The sequence below is a fragment of the Fukomys damarensis genome, unplaced genomic scaffold, assembly GCF_012274545.1.
Source record: "Fukomys damarensis isolate Sample0158 unplaced genomic scaffold, DMR_v1.0_HiC HiC_scaffold_16, whole genome shotgun sequence".
Lineage (NCBI taxonomy): Eukaryota > Metazoa > Chordata > Mammalia > Rodentia > Bathyergidae > Fukomys > Fukomys damarensis.
The window spans coordinates 68093735-68110994 of NW_022900928.1; the positions used below are offsets into that span (position 1 = coordinate 68093735).

A 17260-nucleotide genomic window follows, 5' to 3' on the forward strand; every position below is an offset into this window, starting at 1 on the left:
AAAGATAGATGAGTGTGGAATACACTTAGAAAGTCTCAACAGTGTCATAAAAAGAGGTAAGATAGGTTAGAACCAAATTATACAAGGCCCTTTACACCATGTTAAAGACTGATTTTTATTCTATGAACAGTAGGAATTGATCAGACACATTGAAGATGTTCACCATATCATTTACATTGTTCTATGGGAAGTGGATTGAAAGGGGTAGTGAATGGGAGAGCCCAGTCATGAATCTTGTTAGCAGTACAAGAAATGTAGAGAACGACAAAAACTGGAGAAGTAATCAGGAGGTAAAATTGGCAGGACTTGGTGACTGGCTCAGAGAAGGATTTGAGAAGTGATGTCAAAAATAAATCCCCAGCTTTCTGGCTTGCCTACATGGGTGGGTAGAAGTTTCAGACTTATGGGGAAGATGTTGAGTTTGGTTTGGGATTTCAGGTGGAGATGTGCAGTAAGCAATTAGCTAGGTCCACCTCCAAGAGGACTGTGCTGAAGATAGAAGTTTAAGATTATGGCTGGGCATGGTAGTGTATGCCTATAATCTCAGCTATGGGGAGGCTGAGGCAGGAGGATCACTGTGAGTTTGAGGCCAGGCTGAACTACATAGTGAGACCTTGTCTCAAAAAAACAAAAACAAAACTCTGTTAGGGAGGCTGCAGAAAAATAGTTACTTTCAAATGTATTGTTTGGAGTTTAAAACTATAAAACCCCAGAGAGAAATTTGACATCTAAATTAAAATGTACCTGCTACTACTTCTGTGTTTTGACCTAGCAATTCTGTTTATAGTGATTTTACTCAAGAGAAATGATGATTTATGCCCACAGACTTATACAAGAGTGTTTGTGGCAGCTTTATTCATAACAGCAAAAAACTGGAAACAGCCCAAGAATTCATCAGCAGGAAAGTGGATAAACCCACTTGGTATTGTCATAAAATAGAATACTGCTAGTGATAAAAAGGAATGACTCTCGCTATTATGCTGAGTGAAAGAAACCAGACACAAAATAATACGTATAATTCTATTTATATGAATTTCTAAAAGGCTAATCTGTGGTAGAAAAAAAATTAGAAAAATAGTTGCCACTGGAGATGTGGGAGTAGAGATTAACTGGAAAGAAGTACGACATATTCTGGGGTGTTCTGATAATATTTCATATCTTGATAGAAGTTTGAGTTACAAAGGTGTATGCGTATGTCCAGATTTGTGGAAAGATAGACGTCAAAGTATATATTTCACAGTATGTGAATTTTATCTTTAAAAAGAACTATAAACAAATATTGAACTTTTATTAATGATATTCATGCTGCAGTGTTTAGAGTTAAACTGTACGTAAGCCTATGATTTGTTTTGAAACATATACGAAAAGTAAGATGGTGTTTGGGTAGATAGAAGGATGAATAGATGGATAGATGTGTAATTATAACAAAATGTATGTGGTGGATAAATACTAGTAGGTATTTATTACACACATTCAAACTTTTTTTTGTATTTAGAAATTTTTATGATGTTCAGGAAGAATGCACTGCCTTTCAATTGAACAGTTCTTCTAGAAACTTATTCTACAGTTAACATCTACACAAATGTACAGACTGTATTAGTACAGAGTATGTTATTGGAGAAGTTTGGAATTAACCAATTTGTCTATCACTAAGATGTAGTTAAATAAATTATGGTTCATTCACAGTTAAATACTGTGTAGTTGTTGAAAAAAAATTAGGCATTTCTCTAAATATCCTAATGTGAAACAGTCTCCAAGATACACTTATAAGTCACACACACACAGAGGAATACATAATGTGAGTATATTAATTTACCATTTAGATGAGGAATGCATATAAGAATACAAGAGGAATGCATAATGCCACTCCAAGGTTTTGAAAATGATGTACATATCCTTTTCAACATACATAGAGATCAGGGTACCTAAATATAGATATATTCTTTTTTTTTTTTGGTACGGGGGATTGAACTTGGGTCCTTGCACTTGCAAGGCAGGCCACCGAACCGCTGAGCTAAATCCCCAGCCCAATATGGATATATTCTGTTTGCATAGGATTTTTCTCTAAGGCTACTCAAGAAATGGATCTTAGTGATTCCTTCTTTAGAGAAAATTGAAGTAAATTATAAGGAGATTTTTTTTTTTGTACCAGGGATTGAACTCGGGACCTTGCGCTTGCGAGGCAGACGTTGGAACCACTGAGCTAAATCTCCAGCCCCTAAGGAGATTTTTAAATTGTATGCTTTATATTACCTTCTGAATTTTGTACTCTGCAAATTATTCACATATTTTGAAAATAAGTATAAGCTAGTTAGGAGCCAGAATTTGAAAAGAGGATTGAGAAGGTACAAAGAGGAAGAAAACTAAGAAAGTGTAATATCACTATAGCAAAGGAAAAGGTGTTTACTTAAGAAAGTGTGAATTATCAGTTATGCCTAGTTTCTCAAGCTCAGTAAAATATTGATTTAAAAATGTCCATCGATTCAGAAACAGAAAGGTAATTGATGTCCAAAGCAGTAACCATGGTTCTATCTTATCTGCTTTTCAGCGCTTAGAAGATTATCAACGTCGCCTTGATACCTCCAATCTGAAGTTGTCAGAGTACCCAAATGTTGAAGAGCTCAGGGTGAGAGATGGTCTAATCATAATTTAAAAAGTAAAATAAAATGTACTAAAGATCCTGCAGGTAATTAACATCTCCATGGGAATATCCATCATCTGAAGGAGTTCTATATCATATATTACCTATATTTATTATTTTAATCTGACTTTATATGTCTAATCTGTATGATGTTTACTTTTGTCTTTTGTTAGAGGAATATGTGAGGAGTTAACTTTACATAACAGCAACTGTCAGGAAACTAAAAACGATAGTCATTAGTAAATTTAATTTTACTGTGTGTCCTATTACTTGTTTACTACCAGAACTTTCTGTATTGTTGAGTAAAGTAACATAATTCTTTTTCCCCGTAGCTCTTGAAAAGCATAAAAGGTTGAAGCTATTACAACTAGACAATGTGAAATACGAAGAAAAGGGCTAAAGGTGTAGGGAAAGTGGGAAGGGTAGAGGAAAGGTAATAAGGGAAAAGTAAAAAATATGAGAAAATGAAAAAATGAAAAGTGTTTGTAAGTGGTCAGGGTGGGGGTGGTGGTGAAGGGAGGGCAGGGACAAGGGGAAAAAATGAGAACCAAGCAAGACCTGTCATGTAAAGGTACAAGATCCCAATGGTGAATATAACTGTACTGTATACCTAAAATGTACCAATAAACTCAATGAGAGAAAAAAAAAACTATTACAAGTAAAATATTGATAGTAAAATATGGCAGTAAAAATGTGATAGTAAAACATTTACTAATTGCCATTTCTCATACCTGGGCTTTTGTATTATAAACTTTTTAGTATTTTTAAGTTTCTTATACCATTTTACTAGGTAATTGTTTTGGCATATTTATTTGGTGGCTTTGTAAAGTAGATTTCTGTGTCATATATAACTTTTCAAAAAGCATGCTAAACAGTTGGCCATGGTGGTGCATGTTTAGCAAGACACTGTCTCAAAATAATCAATAAAAATGTGTTGGAGATGTAGTTCAAGGTGAAGGTGCTGAGTTCAGTCCTTAGATACCAGTGTTTTGTTTTTTTTTAAGCATTTTAATGAATGTATCTCTTTTTTAATTTTTTTTTCCTGATATGGGAATCAATCTTGAGACTTTGTGCCTTGCGAAGCAGAAGGCAGAACCACAAGGCAGAACCACTGAGCTAGACCTCTAGCCCTTAATGAATTTATCCTGTTAACTTCCAAAGACTGAGATTTTCCTAGTGCTACTTATGCTTGAAAAAAAATTTTTTTTTTCTTTTTTTTTTTTTGGTATCAGTGATCAAACTTGACCTTGTACTTACCAGGCAGGTGACAGGACCACTGAGCTAAATCTCCAGCCAAATAAAGATTTTCTTACTAATAATTTGTTGACATTCGAGTAAGCATTGGAATTTTCATGTTGAATGCTGTTCTCTACAACTTCCTTTAGAATAAACTACAGGCTGTGGAAGCCTCTAAGAGACAAGGCTGTACATCATGCATCTTCCTCATCCTAAGGTGTGGGTTGGGAATGTAGTGGCTGAGTGTTTGTAGTTTCATTTTTGTAAGCTGTTATCTATTTGGAGTGAGATCTGGAAATTGATACTCCTGAATGTTTTTCTGCAAGATGCCTTTTCTTTTTTAAAAGATTTTCTGTAGGTTATTTTATTCCATTTCAAAACAGATTGCAAAACAGATTCAAAACAATTGAATGGAAATGGTATCTTTTGTATTAAAAATGTTTGAAAAGAGATCAAATTATATGGAAAATCATCTCACTGAGTGTTTGTAAATAATTTATGTGTAATTCTCTTTGGTAGAATTTGGATTTAACAAAAAGGAAGATGATTCATGAAGGGCCATTGGTTTGGAAGGTGAATAGAGACAAAACTATTGGTAAGTCTAATTTGTCTGCTAGATTTTAGGGAGAATGGAGAAAGGGAAAAAAATAGGAAAGTTCCTTTTTGCCAAAAGGAAAAAGAAACCATTCATAATTTGCAGTACAGTAGTTAGTAGTGCTACTTTGTGTTGTTTAGATAATAATAGAAAATCTGCTTGTGTTATTTTGGTTTTTTTGTTGTTGGTGGTGGTGTTTTTGGTATGGGGGATCAAACTCCAGTCCTTGTGCTTTTGAGGCAGGTGGTGGAACCACTAAGCTAAATCCGTGGCCCTGCTTGTGTTATTTTGTATTATGTTAAGTGTGTTAAGTATTTATTTAGGAATGCACAGAAAACTTTGTCATGAATCAGTCCTATTTCTATCATTCTTAAAGTTTAGTGAGTCTTTGTAATAAGTTTTCTGTAAGCCATTAACTCTCAATCATCTGGTGAGGAATCATTGTTTTTAATTTTTATTGGTCGCAGACTCATTGCTTTGGTGAAATACAATAAAAATGAATGAAATCAGTTTTTAGTTATTAGATTTAGCAGAAGTAAAATTTCTCTGTCAAATTGGTTTTTTGTTTGTTTGTTTTTACTGGGGACGTACTTGCCAGGCAGGTGGCAGAAATACTGAACTAAATCTGTGGCTCCTCTGTCAAATTGTTTTAAAGTATATTAAATATATCTCAATTTCTGTACTTCCCACCCTTTCTGCATTTTTATTTCTAGATCTGTATACATTACTGCTGGAAGACATTCTTGTATTGTTACAAAAGCAGGATGATAAACTGGTGTTAAGGTGTCATAGTAAGATTCTGGCGTCTACAGCTGATAGCAAGCACACATTTAGTCCTGTCATTAAGTTGAATACGGTGTTGGTTAGACAAGTGGCAACAGGTAAGTATGTCCACTGAAAAATGCTAACCTTCAGATTCGCTGTAAAACTGCATAAAATATTCAGTGTTACTCATGTAGCACAACTGGTAGAGAGTTTTGTTACTTTTATATACTTAGGTAAATTAAATGAAGTTTATTAAAATGAATTAAGAAGCCAGGTATGGTAGCACACACTTGTAATCCCAGCATTTGAGAGGCTGAGACAAGAGGCCACACTAGGCTACATAGCAAGTTCCGGCCCGCCTGTACTATATAGTAAGACCTTGTCTTTAGAAGCAAAAGCAAAAGGAAATAAAACATAAGAAAAAAAGTGAATTAAGAATTTATACTTCCATATTGTTTAAGATGCCTCAATTCTCTGAGTCATTTTCTGCATTTGAAAGTTTGTGCAGTTATTTTGGGCTCTATTACATGTTCAAATCATTTATAGATACCAGTGAAGATGGTAAATTGGGAAGTAATTCCCACAAGAAGTCTTTGATTAGAGAAATGTGTTTTTTGATTTGGTGGGGGAAAAATGAAAACTGAAGAGGTGGGGTTTGGATTTTTCAAGGTTAGTTTAAATTGTCAAGTTATATTTTAACTGTACCACAATGAGATCCCTTTAAACTTTGTTAATTTCATAATGAAAAAATATATTTGTGATCTCTTTTCTCTATTAATCATTGAATATTATTAACTAACAGTTTAGCAGAAGGACAGTTCAAAATAGATATAAAAGAGTACTGGCACCCAATTCAGTGTCTTTTACTTTGACATCTTGTTTCTAATCTACTCTGAGAGTAGTATTACTTGTTATGATAATATGTTTTATTGAAGTGTAATATATATAGTATAACATACAGTCAATGATACATTTAAATATACAGCTTGATGAATTTTTAGGAAGTAAGTATATGGAACCTTTATCTGAATTAAGATGCAGAATATTACCAAGACCCTAGAAATAACACTCATGACCTCTCCAGATCAGAGTGGTAGAATAAATTTTGTCTTTTTTTTTTTTTCAGATAACAAAGCTTTATTTGTCATCTCCATGTCAGACAATGGGGCCCAAATTTATGAACTGGTGGCACAGACAGTTTCTGAAAAGACTGTGTATGTATTAGCTACCTTGCTGTCATTAATATCTTTATTTTCCCATGTGTAGTATTACGCAAACTTAATTTCTGTATAAAATCTGAAAACCAAAAACTATATAGTTACCAAGTACCTTCTTCTCTATCCTCTTAGAGATAGTCCTCTAAGAACTTTTGCCTTTTTAGACTGAAATCTTTTATTTTGTTCTAGCAAAAGAAATTTTCTAAAGAAAGGATTCTCAGAACAGTAATGTGAATTTTTTTAACAAGCAATGTATCTATAATGTTATTAGATTTTTCTTTATCATTTAGAATATCTGCCTAGTCTTATGCTGCCAATTCTAGGAGAACTTTTTTTTATTTTTGCTTTCTAAGTATATTTAAAGGGTGTTTCTTTTTCCCTTCTGTTTTGCATTTTGGATTCCTTTTAAACTTCCTGAAGCTGGCAGGATCTAATCTGTCAAATGGCTACGTCAGTAAAGGAGCAGTCCACAAAGCCAGTTATTCCATTACAGTCACCACCTTGCGAGTGAGTGTTCCTTTGTGTCATAATAGGAGTATTGTGTAATAGGATTATGTTTTTGGTCAGAAAAAAAAATTGATTGTTCTTCTATTTGGTTGTAACAATGTTTGGGCATATTGTGAAGCTGAAAGATTTTTTTTTCTTTTATAGAGGAGACAATGATGAAGAACCTCCAAAATTAAAAGTGGAGCATCATGGCATTTCAGTCACTAATCTACAGAGTCCAGGTAAACGTCAAAGACAAATTTTCCTGAAAGAGTGTAGTCTGTTATCTACTAAAATGCAATGAAACTTAGAATTTTTTGGTTTATGTAGCTTTTGGTATCAGCTATACAATTTAAGAAACTGTTTTGGAGCAGTCTCTGTGGTACTATTCTATGTGTTGTGTGTTTTGCTTAAAGATGATCTCTGTAGCTTGAGTGGTTATTATTTTTCCAAGTATTTCCTGAATGTTCATGTTAAAAGTTTAAAATTTTGTTAAGATACACTCTGCCTTTTCTGTTCCACTGAATAGACAGAGATTTGGGCTTAGACTCTCCCTTAATATCATCAAAACCTCAGACTCATTCACTGAGTACCTCCGAAAAATCAGAGGCTGATGATCTCTTTGTGGCGGAGAGACAGTTTGTAAAAGAACAGCATGCAGATGGAACACTAAAGGAAGGTGGAGAAAACTATCAGATCACAATCCCAGATCCACACTTGCCTGTCTCAGAAGAACGGTGGGCACTGGATGCACTAAGAAATTGTAAGTTTCATTCATAACTCATTAGGGTTACTTTTTTTTTTTGAGACAGAATTGCACTGTGTATTTGTTCAGATTGGCCTTGAACTCACTATGTAGCCCAGGCTGTCCTGAAACTCATCATGATCCTATTACCTCAGCCTCCCAAGTGCTGGGATAACAGGCATGTGCCACCACGCCCAGCATTCAAGAGTTGTATAATATACTGAATAGTCATTTATGGGGAATCTGAAGAAGTGTAAGCTATAACTTTTCCCATCAAATTTATATTCTAGTGGGGAAGATGACAGAAACCCATACCCTCCCATCCCCACCTTTGAGACAGTATTGCAGCTATGTCAAAATTGATTTGGATTGGGGTGACCAGAGAAGGGGAAGCATTAGGGTACAAGAGAGATATGATTATTATCTTAAAGAATGGGTAAGATTCAAACAGATTTGTGGAAGAATAGAAGCCATTTAGACAAGAATAATGGTGGGACCAAAAACACAGACAGAAATTGTAAGGGTTTAGGGAGCAGTGAGGCTGTGGTAAATACTATAAGTAAAAGGAGTATGGGAGATAAAATTGGAAAGATGGAAGATGTGCTGTTTAGCCCAGCTGTTGTGAACTTTGGATACCAGACTGAAGCCTGAGGCTGTATACTTTAAGGATACATGTCACAGAGTTTTAAGAACTTTTTCGAAACTACATATGTCTGGGCTGGGAATTTAGCTCAGTGGTTCTGCTGCCTGCCTCGCAAGCTAAAGGACCCGAGTTTGATCCCTGGAACCAAAAAAGAAAAAAAAAAAAAAAATGCAGGAGGATTGCAAGTTAGAGACCAGCCTAGGCAACTTTTTGACCCTGTTTCAAAGTAAAATTTAAAGCCAGGGATTTAGCTCAGTGGTTCTGCCACCTGCCTTGCAAGCACAAGGACCCGAGTTTGATCCCGGGAACCAAAAAAAAAAAAAAAAAAAAAAAAAAACTACATATGGCCTTCTAGCTCTCTTTTAGAGATTATAATATTCTCTGCTAGAACGCACCACATACACACACTCCCACACGCTCACATATCATAATTGCCTCCTTTCCCTCAAGCTTAGTTGAGAATCACTATCACAATAGGAGGCTAGCATATCTCAGAAGTAATGAAGTGGGAAAAAGTCTGAGAACAGTTGCTCTAGCTGTAGAAAACCACTAGAGGTTTTAAAGCTAGAGTATCACTAATGAAAAAGATTACTCTAGCTCAGAGTGGCACACGGATTTCACTAGAAAGAGGGTTGGAATGGTGCACTTACTCAGTGAGCTTTTATAGTGGTCTGGCTTGAAGATTGAAAGAGTTTGGACTAGAATGATTTTAGAATCAAGAGAGGACTTATCACGTATTTAGAATAGTTGACTTATTTGGATATGAGGGCAAAGGAAAAGAAATATCTAGAGGTAATTTCAGTGTTCTTGTTGGAAGTAAGAGTCAGAATGGACCACTGCTGCCTCCCCTACCTTCCATTTTAAAACATGTCAAGATTAAGATAATGAAAGACAGACTATTCAAGAGGAAATAAATAGCAGAAAGTTGGAATTTTAGAACTGGCAAGGTTAGAAAGAAAGATTTGAGTGCTAAAGCCATAAGCATTCATGGCATCTCTCTGGAAATGAATGCAGAACAGAAACACAGAGGGTCAGACACTCAGACCTGTACGGAAACTGTTTACCTAAAGAAATGTAAGTTACAAATGAAGCCCAGGATGATACTAAGGAATTGTTACTTAAAATCTCACTTACCTAGATTCTCCTGAATTAATAGTTTTAGTGATTTCTGATGGTTTGACTAATATTGTCCTAGAGCTCTATCAATCACTGTATGAGTGACCTCAGTATAAACTTATGTCATTCAAAAGTTAACTGGTTCTTATTTTCAACAAGCAAAAGAAGCTGTGCCACTAGTAAGGTAGGTATTTTTTAAAATACTGATGAATTTCTCCTTCTTTTTTGAAATTGTGTATATTATATATATTACCAATCACTGGAATTAAATTTTATTACAAGGCAGTTTTATTTCCTCCACCATTTTAGGAGATTCTTGAGTTACTATAAATAATAAAGTAAGTATTCTATATGTCTAATAAAAATGTGGGGAAATGCTAATACCTGTGTGTTTGCTTCTAGAAAAAGCAAAACATTTAGCTTTTTTGTCTAGCCTAATACAACCTTTTAGCATCTTTGTATCCCTTTAGAGTGTTATTTCAGTTACATAGAAAATTAAATATAGGCATGATGTTGGTATTCAGGATTCTAAACAGAGAAGCACTTACCTACGTAGGGTGTTTGATTCTTGTCAACTCTAGTTTAATGCTAAGTCTTCTCTAGGAGATGACACTTTTCATTTTTCAAAACAAATTATTATATAAGATGAATATTTTACGATTAGGGATGTAGTTCAGTGCTAGAGTGCTTGTCTAGCCTGTGTGAGATCCTGGTTTCAGTTCCTAGTACTGGAAAAAGAAAAAGGTAAAAGATTAATATTTTGGTTATATTGTTAAAAGGAACTTAGTTTGAGAGATGATTGACAACTCAACTAATGTAATCTTAGCAAACTGAACGTGACTTTTTTCTTTTTTCTTTGCTTTTTTTTCTTTATCCCCTGCCCTAACTTGTTAGTGGGTTTGTTGAAGCAGTTGCTGGTACAACAACTGGGTTTGTCTGAGAAGAGCAATCAGGAAGATTGGCAGCGTTTCCCCAGATATATGATAGCCTCTCAAGGGGCACAGACTGATGGTGGAATCCAGAACTATGAAAGTACTAAGGTCTGTCATTCTGCTGAAGGACAGATGCCCTTTAGAACTGTAACTAGTGACACTGCAAGTTGTTACAGTTCACGGACTTCGACTGAATCATCTGCTCCACGGGATTCAGTGGTACTGGCATCCCAAGATAGCCAGGCAAGTAACATTTTAGTAATGGACCACATGATTCTGACCCCAGAGATGTCTACCACAGAGCCAGAAGGGGGTCTTGATGAGAGTGGAGAGCACTTTTTTGATGCCCGTGAAGCACATAGTGATGATAATCCATCAGAAGGTGATGGAGCAGTTAAAAAGGAAGAGAAGGATGTTAATTTACACATCTCAGGCAAGTTTCTTTACATTTAAACTTTTATTTTGATCACTGTTAATTGTTCTGTATGCTGGGATAAATATTGTTTCGGTATCCAAGCATTATTTGTGTTTGTGTTTGTCTCTGTGTATGTAGTTTTAATTTATTACTTCATACAATAAATTACTGAATCTCCTATATCCCAGACCTCATCCTAAAGTCTCGAAGATAGAAAATTGAATAAAATGCAGGAAAGTCCCCAATTCTCAAGAACTGTAATTACTCTTAGGGGAAAGAGTAATGATGAGAAAACAAACAGGGCTGGGGATTTAGCTTAGTGGCACCTGCCTCGCAAGCACAAGATCCGAGTTCAGTCCCCAGTACCAAAAGAAAGGAAAACAAACAGATGTCAATATTAGGAAGAAAATAAGTCAGAGTGTACAGGTGCAGAGAGCAATGAGAGCAGTCAGGGACTTTGGGGAAGAGGACCTCTGCTGAGCAGAGATCCCTGTGGATGCAGGGAGCAGTGTCCTAGTGAGAGCAGAGGGCAGGCTACATGTCAAGAACAAGCTTTTTGTGGTCAGGGAATGTAGGGTGGGGAGAGAGTGAGAGGAAGCCAGGTAAGAGAGGTAATTGGTAGGGAAGTAAGTGGTGGCAAGATCCCATAGGGACTTCCTAATTTCCAGCTTTAAACTTTTGAAATGCTTACTAATATGAAATTATTCAGGAGTTACCATGAAAGTTTACCAAGTTTACCTTTAATCTGAAGTGAGAAAATTCTGATAGACTTAAAACTTTGAAGTAATTGAATTTTCCCTCTCTTTAATAGCTTTCCAGTTGTCAGTATTTAAGCCTCTTTTTTGATTTTCTGATATCAGTGCTCATCTCACCAAAGCATTCTGTCTTCATCATTAGGAAATTGCTTGATCCTCGATGGCTATGACACAGTGCAGGAGAGCTCCACAGATGAGGAGATTGCTTCCTCATTTACCCTGCAGCCTGTGACAGGCATCTCCTCTATGGACTCCACTTACCAGCAACAACATTCTCCCCAGAGTGCTCATTCTGATGGGGCAGGTTCACCATTTACCCCAGAATTCCTGGTCCAGCGGCACTGGGGAGCTATGGAGGATTCCTGTTTTGAGATCCAGAGTCCTTCCTCTTGTACAGATTCACAAAGCCAGATCATGGAATACATTCATAAGATAGAGGCTGACCTTGAACACTTAAAGGTACTTCACACTTAAGAACCCATAAGACTTAATCATAAGAAACACATCTAGCAGAATAAAAGTAAGGAATGGTTGAAATGCTGATGCCAGTAGACTTTGCCAGATTTTAGATCTTTTGGGGAATTTTGACCATTATTCATGAACAGGCTTAGATAAAAAGCTGAGAGGCACACTGTTTATCTTGTGACATATCACAAGCAGAGAAAAAGCTGTGCTTCTATAACTCTCTTTGAATGTTTCTAAGTTTAAGAAACACTTGGAGAAGTTGTCTGGCAGCCATCAGATGACATAAACAATAAGCTGAACCCAGGTAGGGATGTATAGTTGTGAATTTAGGCTGGGAAATGCTGTCTTACTGTAATCTGTTAATAACCTGTGACTCATCAGGCAATGTTAGTGGTTTCCTAGGTGCCATGACAGATAGGAATTGGCTTCAGGGACTCCTACAATCCAAAAACTTAATTGATAATGGAAGATGTCACTGTTTCAAAGATGACTTGTGTGGCAATTTTGAAGAAAAGGACCCTACTAAAGTTGGCCTTCAGTAGGCAGCTACCAGACCTCATGTGTTTTTCATCACATATTTAGTTGGGAGGGTTTAGGGACAAATTTAAAAGTGTGCTCTTAGACTTTTAGCTAATGACTGTTAACCCTTAATTTTTTTTAGCTAATAGATTTTCATAACCTGTAGTGTTATCATGTGCTGATGGAATGAAATAGAGCAAAGGCCCTTGTGGGCAGGTTGGCTCTCATGTAGTTTATGCCACATAATGTGAAGCCTCATTCAGGGAGACTCCTGGGTGGGAGAGTTGACTTTCCGGCCACCCCCATCTCCACCCTGCAATACACACACACTTTTTTTTTTTTTTTAACCTGGGAAAGTTTGAAGCTATTTGGTCAAAGGAGAAATGGGAAAAGGAAATTTACTCCCCCACCACATTAACAGAATTATTAATGATTAATATTAATGTTAAAATTTGGTTGTAAGTACCTCTAATGTAAAAATGCCTTCTTTCCTACTTTGAACAATTTTTGTTTTTCTTATGATGTCCAAATGAAAAGCCCATGGGTTTTATATTACAGAAGGTGGAGGAAAGTTACACCCTTCTTTGCCAAAGGCTGGCTGGATCAGCCCTCACAGACAAACACTCAGGTATGTGAAATTGTGGGTCTCTGACTCTAGAATCATCCTGCTCAAACAGTGCTACACTGAGTGAAGTGATTTATTTTTCTTTAAAATGAAAGCCTTCTGAGATTCCATTTCTTTTCTGTCTTTAAAAACTGCGTTTCTAAACATCATATATCAAGCAAAGGCTCTTGTCTGCTGACTCTGCTCTTCCTTCTCTCAGAAGAACTGCAGTTGTCAGTTCCCATGCTGCATCTCTTCTCTTTTGCTGTTCACCTTTTCAAAAGCACAAGCATCAGGATGCCTGATAAATCATACCTTTGGTGTGTGATGTGCTGGTGCTGCTGTGACTCGCCACAGGAGGATTGGTCTTGCTGTGCTTTAGTGCCTCTCCTGATGATGAGAACGGTGCCTCCCCTTGACTATAGATGAGTCTGTGTACTGCCACAGTTCACACTTTTTAACTTGGATACTTTCAGAAGGCATTGTTCTGATTCAAAAACAAGCATATAACCACACCCACAGATTTTATTCGTTCTTTTTGGAATTTTGTAGTTTTTTTTTGCCTGGTCATTTGTTCTTAACTCAGTTTGCATATATCTTTATTCTTCTCAGATAAAAGTTAGAGCCGAGTGCCTGGAGGCGACTGCAGGTTGTTGGATTTTGAGCATCGGCCTTTTATCAACCACATCCTGGCTCCAGTGTGGACGCAGAGATAGAGTGCTAGAGGACCTGCCTGAAAACCACCAGGGATTAGCCATGTCCCAAGGTGCCCAGAGCGGGACTAGTTCTTCAGTCTGGCAGCTGCACTGGTCTGTCGGTGAGGGAATGTCCATTCCCTCACTCTCTCCTCTCCTCACTGTTGGAAAGTCATTTTGATTCAGAACAAAAACCAAATGTATAGAGCTTTGGGTGTAGTATATGAAATTGTACTTAGACATAAAAAAAGAGAAAATCAGATGTATTTATTTGACTCATTCCATATTTGAAAGCACATTTTAATTTTTATTTGCCTTGTTTTGTTTTGTTTTAAGTAGTGAGAGTTTTAGCCTTTTGTATTTAGTACACCCAAGGATCAATTGCTCGTGAAGCAGAGGTCAGGATGGAGTATTGAGGAGGTTGGTAGAGAGGTGATACTGAAGAAGTGAGAAGGGTATGGGAGAAGAAACATCTCGCCTTCATTAAAGTCTATGCCATTCCCTCTGCTGCTCAGTACACTGCTTTTCTGAGGGTCACCTTAATGGCATGGTGTGCTCTGTGGCCTTTAGGTGCAGTGGACTCAAGCTATATGCTGCCCAGTGTGGTCAGAGAGTAGGTGGGCTTTCTCCCACCCTGAGGCAAGCACTTCTCTGTAGCTGGGATCTACCCCCAATTAACAAGAATCCTCAATGTACTAAATAGCAGGCACTTGAAAATGGGTGTATTTTCTTCTATTGTCTTTTCTATTAAGGGTTGGGATTTGGGAGGGAAAAGAAAGCTAAATTTTATTTTCTTGATTATAAATTTGTTATTCTTGGTATTGTTTCATTTTTATAATTATACATTAGACTTTGGCACTTGTGTAAAACCATCCCTGCAGATTGAGCAGGAAGTAAGAACGAACAAAAGGAAATGCTTCCGTGGTGGTGGGGGTTGCTAATGAAGGGTGGGACAGGGTGGGTAAAGAGTTTGGGAAGGTTATCTAAACTGAATCACTACTGAGTTGAACCATAGCTATTGTTAGCCACAGGTACTGCTGATTATAAGGCCAGTAAAATAATAGTACCTGGAGGTTTGACTCTTAATTTTTTGCACTGATGGTGCCAAAGGGCTCTGAGTCACAAGGAGAGCCAATGGTGGAGTGCAGAGAGATGTGGAGGAGGCAGAACTGCTTACACCAGCTCCTGAAGCACTTCCTCTGACTTTGCCACTGCAGCTCTGTTCACACTGGGCCATGGATGACTTTAGGAAATGCAGACCAGAACATACACTGGATACTGCAGGCACAGTGTTGGTAACTAACTGCCTGCTTTATGATGAATAGCAGTATTGGCAGTACCTACAGAGGATAAATGTGTCAGAATTGTAACTTAAGAACTCCTACAGTTACATCAGCTGTCTGATTTTCTTTTTGCATTAGGTAAATGATTTTGAAGTATTTTGCCAACTAAAACAAAATCATTTGTCAATCTGTAAATTCTGTTAATAAACAAGGAGTTCATCCATTGCTCACATCTTTCAATAGTGCCTGCTGAATTCTGTGGGTAGTCGGGATGTAATTTTATTCTTTCCGACAGTCCCCCCCAACCCTACCCCAAAAGGGAAGTTTTTCCCTCACCACAAATGATAAAGATACCCAATCTTTATAAACACCACTACAACTTAACAAGCTCATTTATTTGTGTCCAGATTCCTATTTCTGTCTTTCAAAATTGACCAGTTTTTAGGTAGATCAACTTCTATCTTCATACCTCATCTATCAGTTGGAATTATATTTCTAGTCATAAACCAAGTATATTTAATCAGAATGGAATTTAAATTTTTAGAAGCACAAGCTAATATTTAAGTGAAGCTTGGAATTTGGAAATTTGTGTATCTCTTAGGAGAAGCAAGTAGAAACCAAATGGTTATATTGTGCTGCTTGAAATAATGTCACTCCCAAGGAAAAGGGTTATACCTGTAGTCACTTGACACTAAACTATCAGGAGATAAAGAAAGATAAATAAAATAAAATTTTCCTCTTTACTTCAGGTACTGCAAGGTCACTGCATAATTCCATAGCCCTCAAAAAACTTGAATGAAGTTGTGTTTGCTCTTCCAGCTCAGCTATTTTCTTGTTCTTTGTGATTATTTTTCTTTTTCTCTCCTTGGAATAACAGAGCTAACTGAAAACATACTTGGACTCTAGCTTTAATACTTCCAAATTAGATTTTCAAATGAAGCCCCAAGACAAACTAATTCTGGGGGGGGGAACCAAAAACGCCATTTTGAGCATTCTTTTTATCTTATCCTAGCTGTTTCCTTTCTCCCTCCCAACCTGGCCTCCCATGCCTTCCATTTAATTTTAGCCATTATAATCATATCCACTAGATTCTCCTCTCTTCCTCTCAGGATGATGGAATTATATATTTTCCCTGTCTTAGAGTGAGACTGGTTCTCATCTCAAAGTGGTTTAAGTTATATGCTAGAAGGTAGAATCTACTCTTGTGCTGAAGAGTACAGGGAAATGGAGAAAAGAGCCTCCCAAAGCCAGAAAGCTGTGTGTTAGCTATGGAAGTGGCCTGCAGTGACACTCAGCTCTCTTGTGGGCTTAATGGCTCCTTCGCTATATTAAATGCCAAATTTCATTTGGCATGTCTCCTTCCTTTTCAGAGAACAGACTTAATCAAGGCAATCAGCAAAGCTCCAAAGTGCTATAATTTAAAATCATGGTTATCATCCTAGCCATATATTTTGTATACTTTAAAATCAGCTAACTTGGACTGTTAGAGTTATGTTGGCTTTTAGAACTTAAATTGTAACTATTTATTATATTGCATGGGAGGTGTGCTTTATGAGCTTTTTGGCTTTCCCCCAAAACAACTTCTAATGACTTATAAAATAAGGCCCCTTTCAAAAGGTGGGCTTTTATTTCTTACTGTGTTTCTGGGAGGGAGAGGGAGCGACTGTGATAGTAGAGGAAAAAAAGATCCTTAATTTTTAGAAGTGAAAGAAAATAATTACATTTCCTGCAAATTATCATTTACTTACATCTTTTTTTGACATTTCGTAAATTTGATGCATTGCCTGGAGAATCCATATTTCACACTGGAAGCTGTCTTCTGTGAAATTGCTATGTGGTGTTATTTGGAGCTACTAGAGCTTTGGTCAGTGTTTCCTTTCCTACTTGTCATAGAAGACACCACTGAGAACTAGTGCATAAGACCTCAAAATACACAATTAGCAGAAATTTACATCAGCTTCCTATGGGCTAGTCCCCTCCCCCCAGAGTAGAATTTTTGTTTTGTAAACCATGCTTTTCTGACATTACCATCTTTTCAGAGTGATCTGCAAAGTTATTCTTTCTCCAAGAATTCCTTTTGTCTTATTCTTTATGCCTTCACCACTGGAACTAAGGGTTTTGGTAATAAATTAGTAGGAAAAAAACGTA

The 17260-nt window shown here is 36.8% G+C and overlaps 1 protein-coding gene across 3 annotated transcripts in view; it reads left to right on the top strand.

Moving 5' to 3' along the window:
* The window catches only part of Arhgef12 (Rho guanine nucleotide exchange factor 12), a 151547-nt gene extending 134505 nt beyond the window's left edge, over positions 1-17042 (top strand). For all 3 annotated transcript variants that reach the window (XM_010629240.3, XM_010629241.3, XM_010629242.2), the window contains 11 exons: positions 2549-2626; positions 4397-4472; positions 5186-5353; positions 6364-6451; positions 6875-6961; positions 7106-7182; positions 7470-7703; positions 10339-10809; positions 11689-12005; positions 13089-13158; positions 13747-17042. In XM_010629240.3, coding sequence (XP_010627542.1) covers positions 2549-2626; positions 4397-4472; positions 5186-5353; positions 6364-6451; positions 6875-6961; positions 7106-7182; positions 7470-7703; positions 10339-10809; positions 11689-12005; positions 13089-13158; positions 13747-13757 — 1677 coding nt within the window. In that variant the 3' untranslated portion in view covers positions 13758-17042. The remainder of the gene's footprint in view (positions 1-2548; positions 2627-4396; positions 4473-5185; positions 5354-6363; positions 6452-6874; positions 6962-7105; positions 7183-7469; positions 7704-10338; positions 10810-11688; positions 12006-13088; positions 13159-13746) is intronic.
* Positions 17043-17260: the final 218 nt, after the last annotated feature.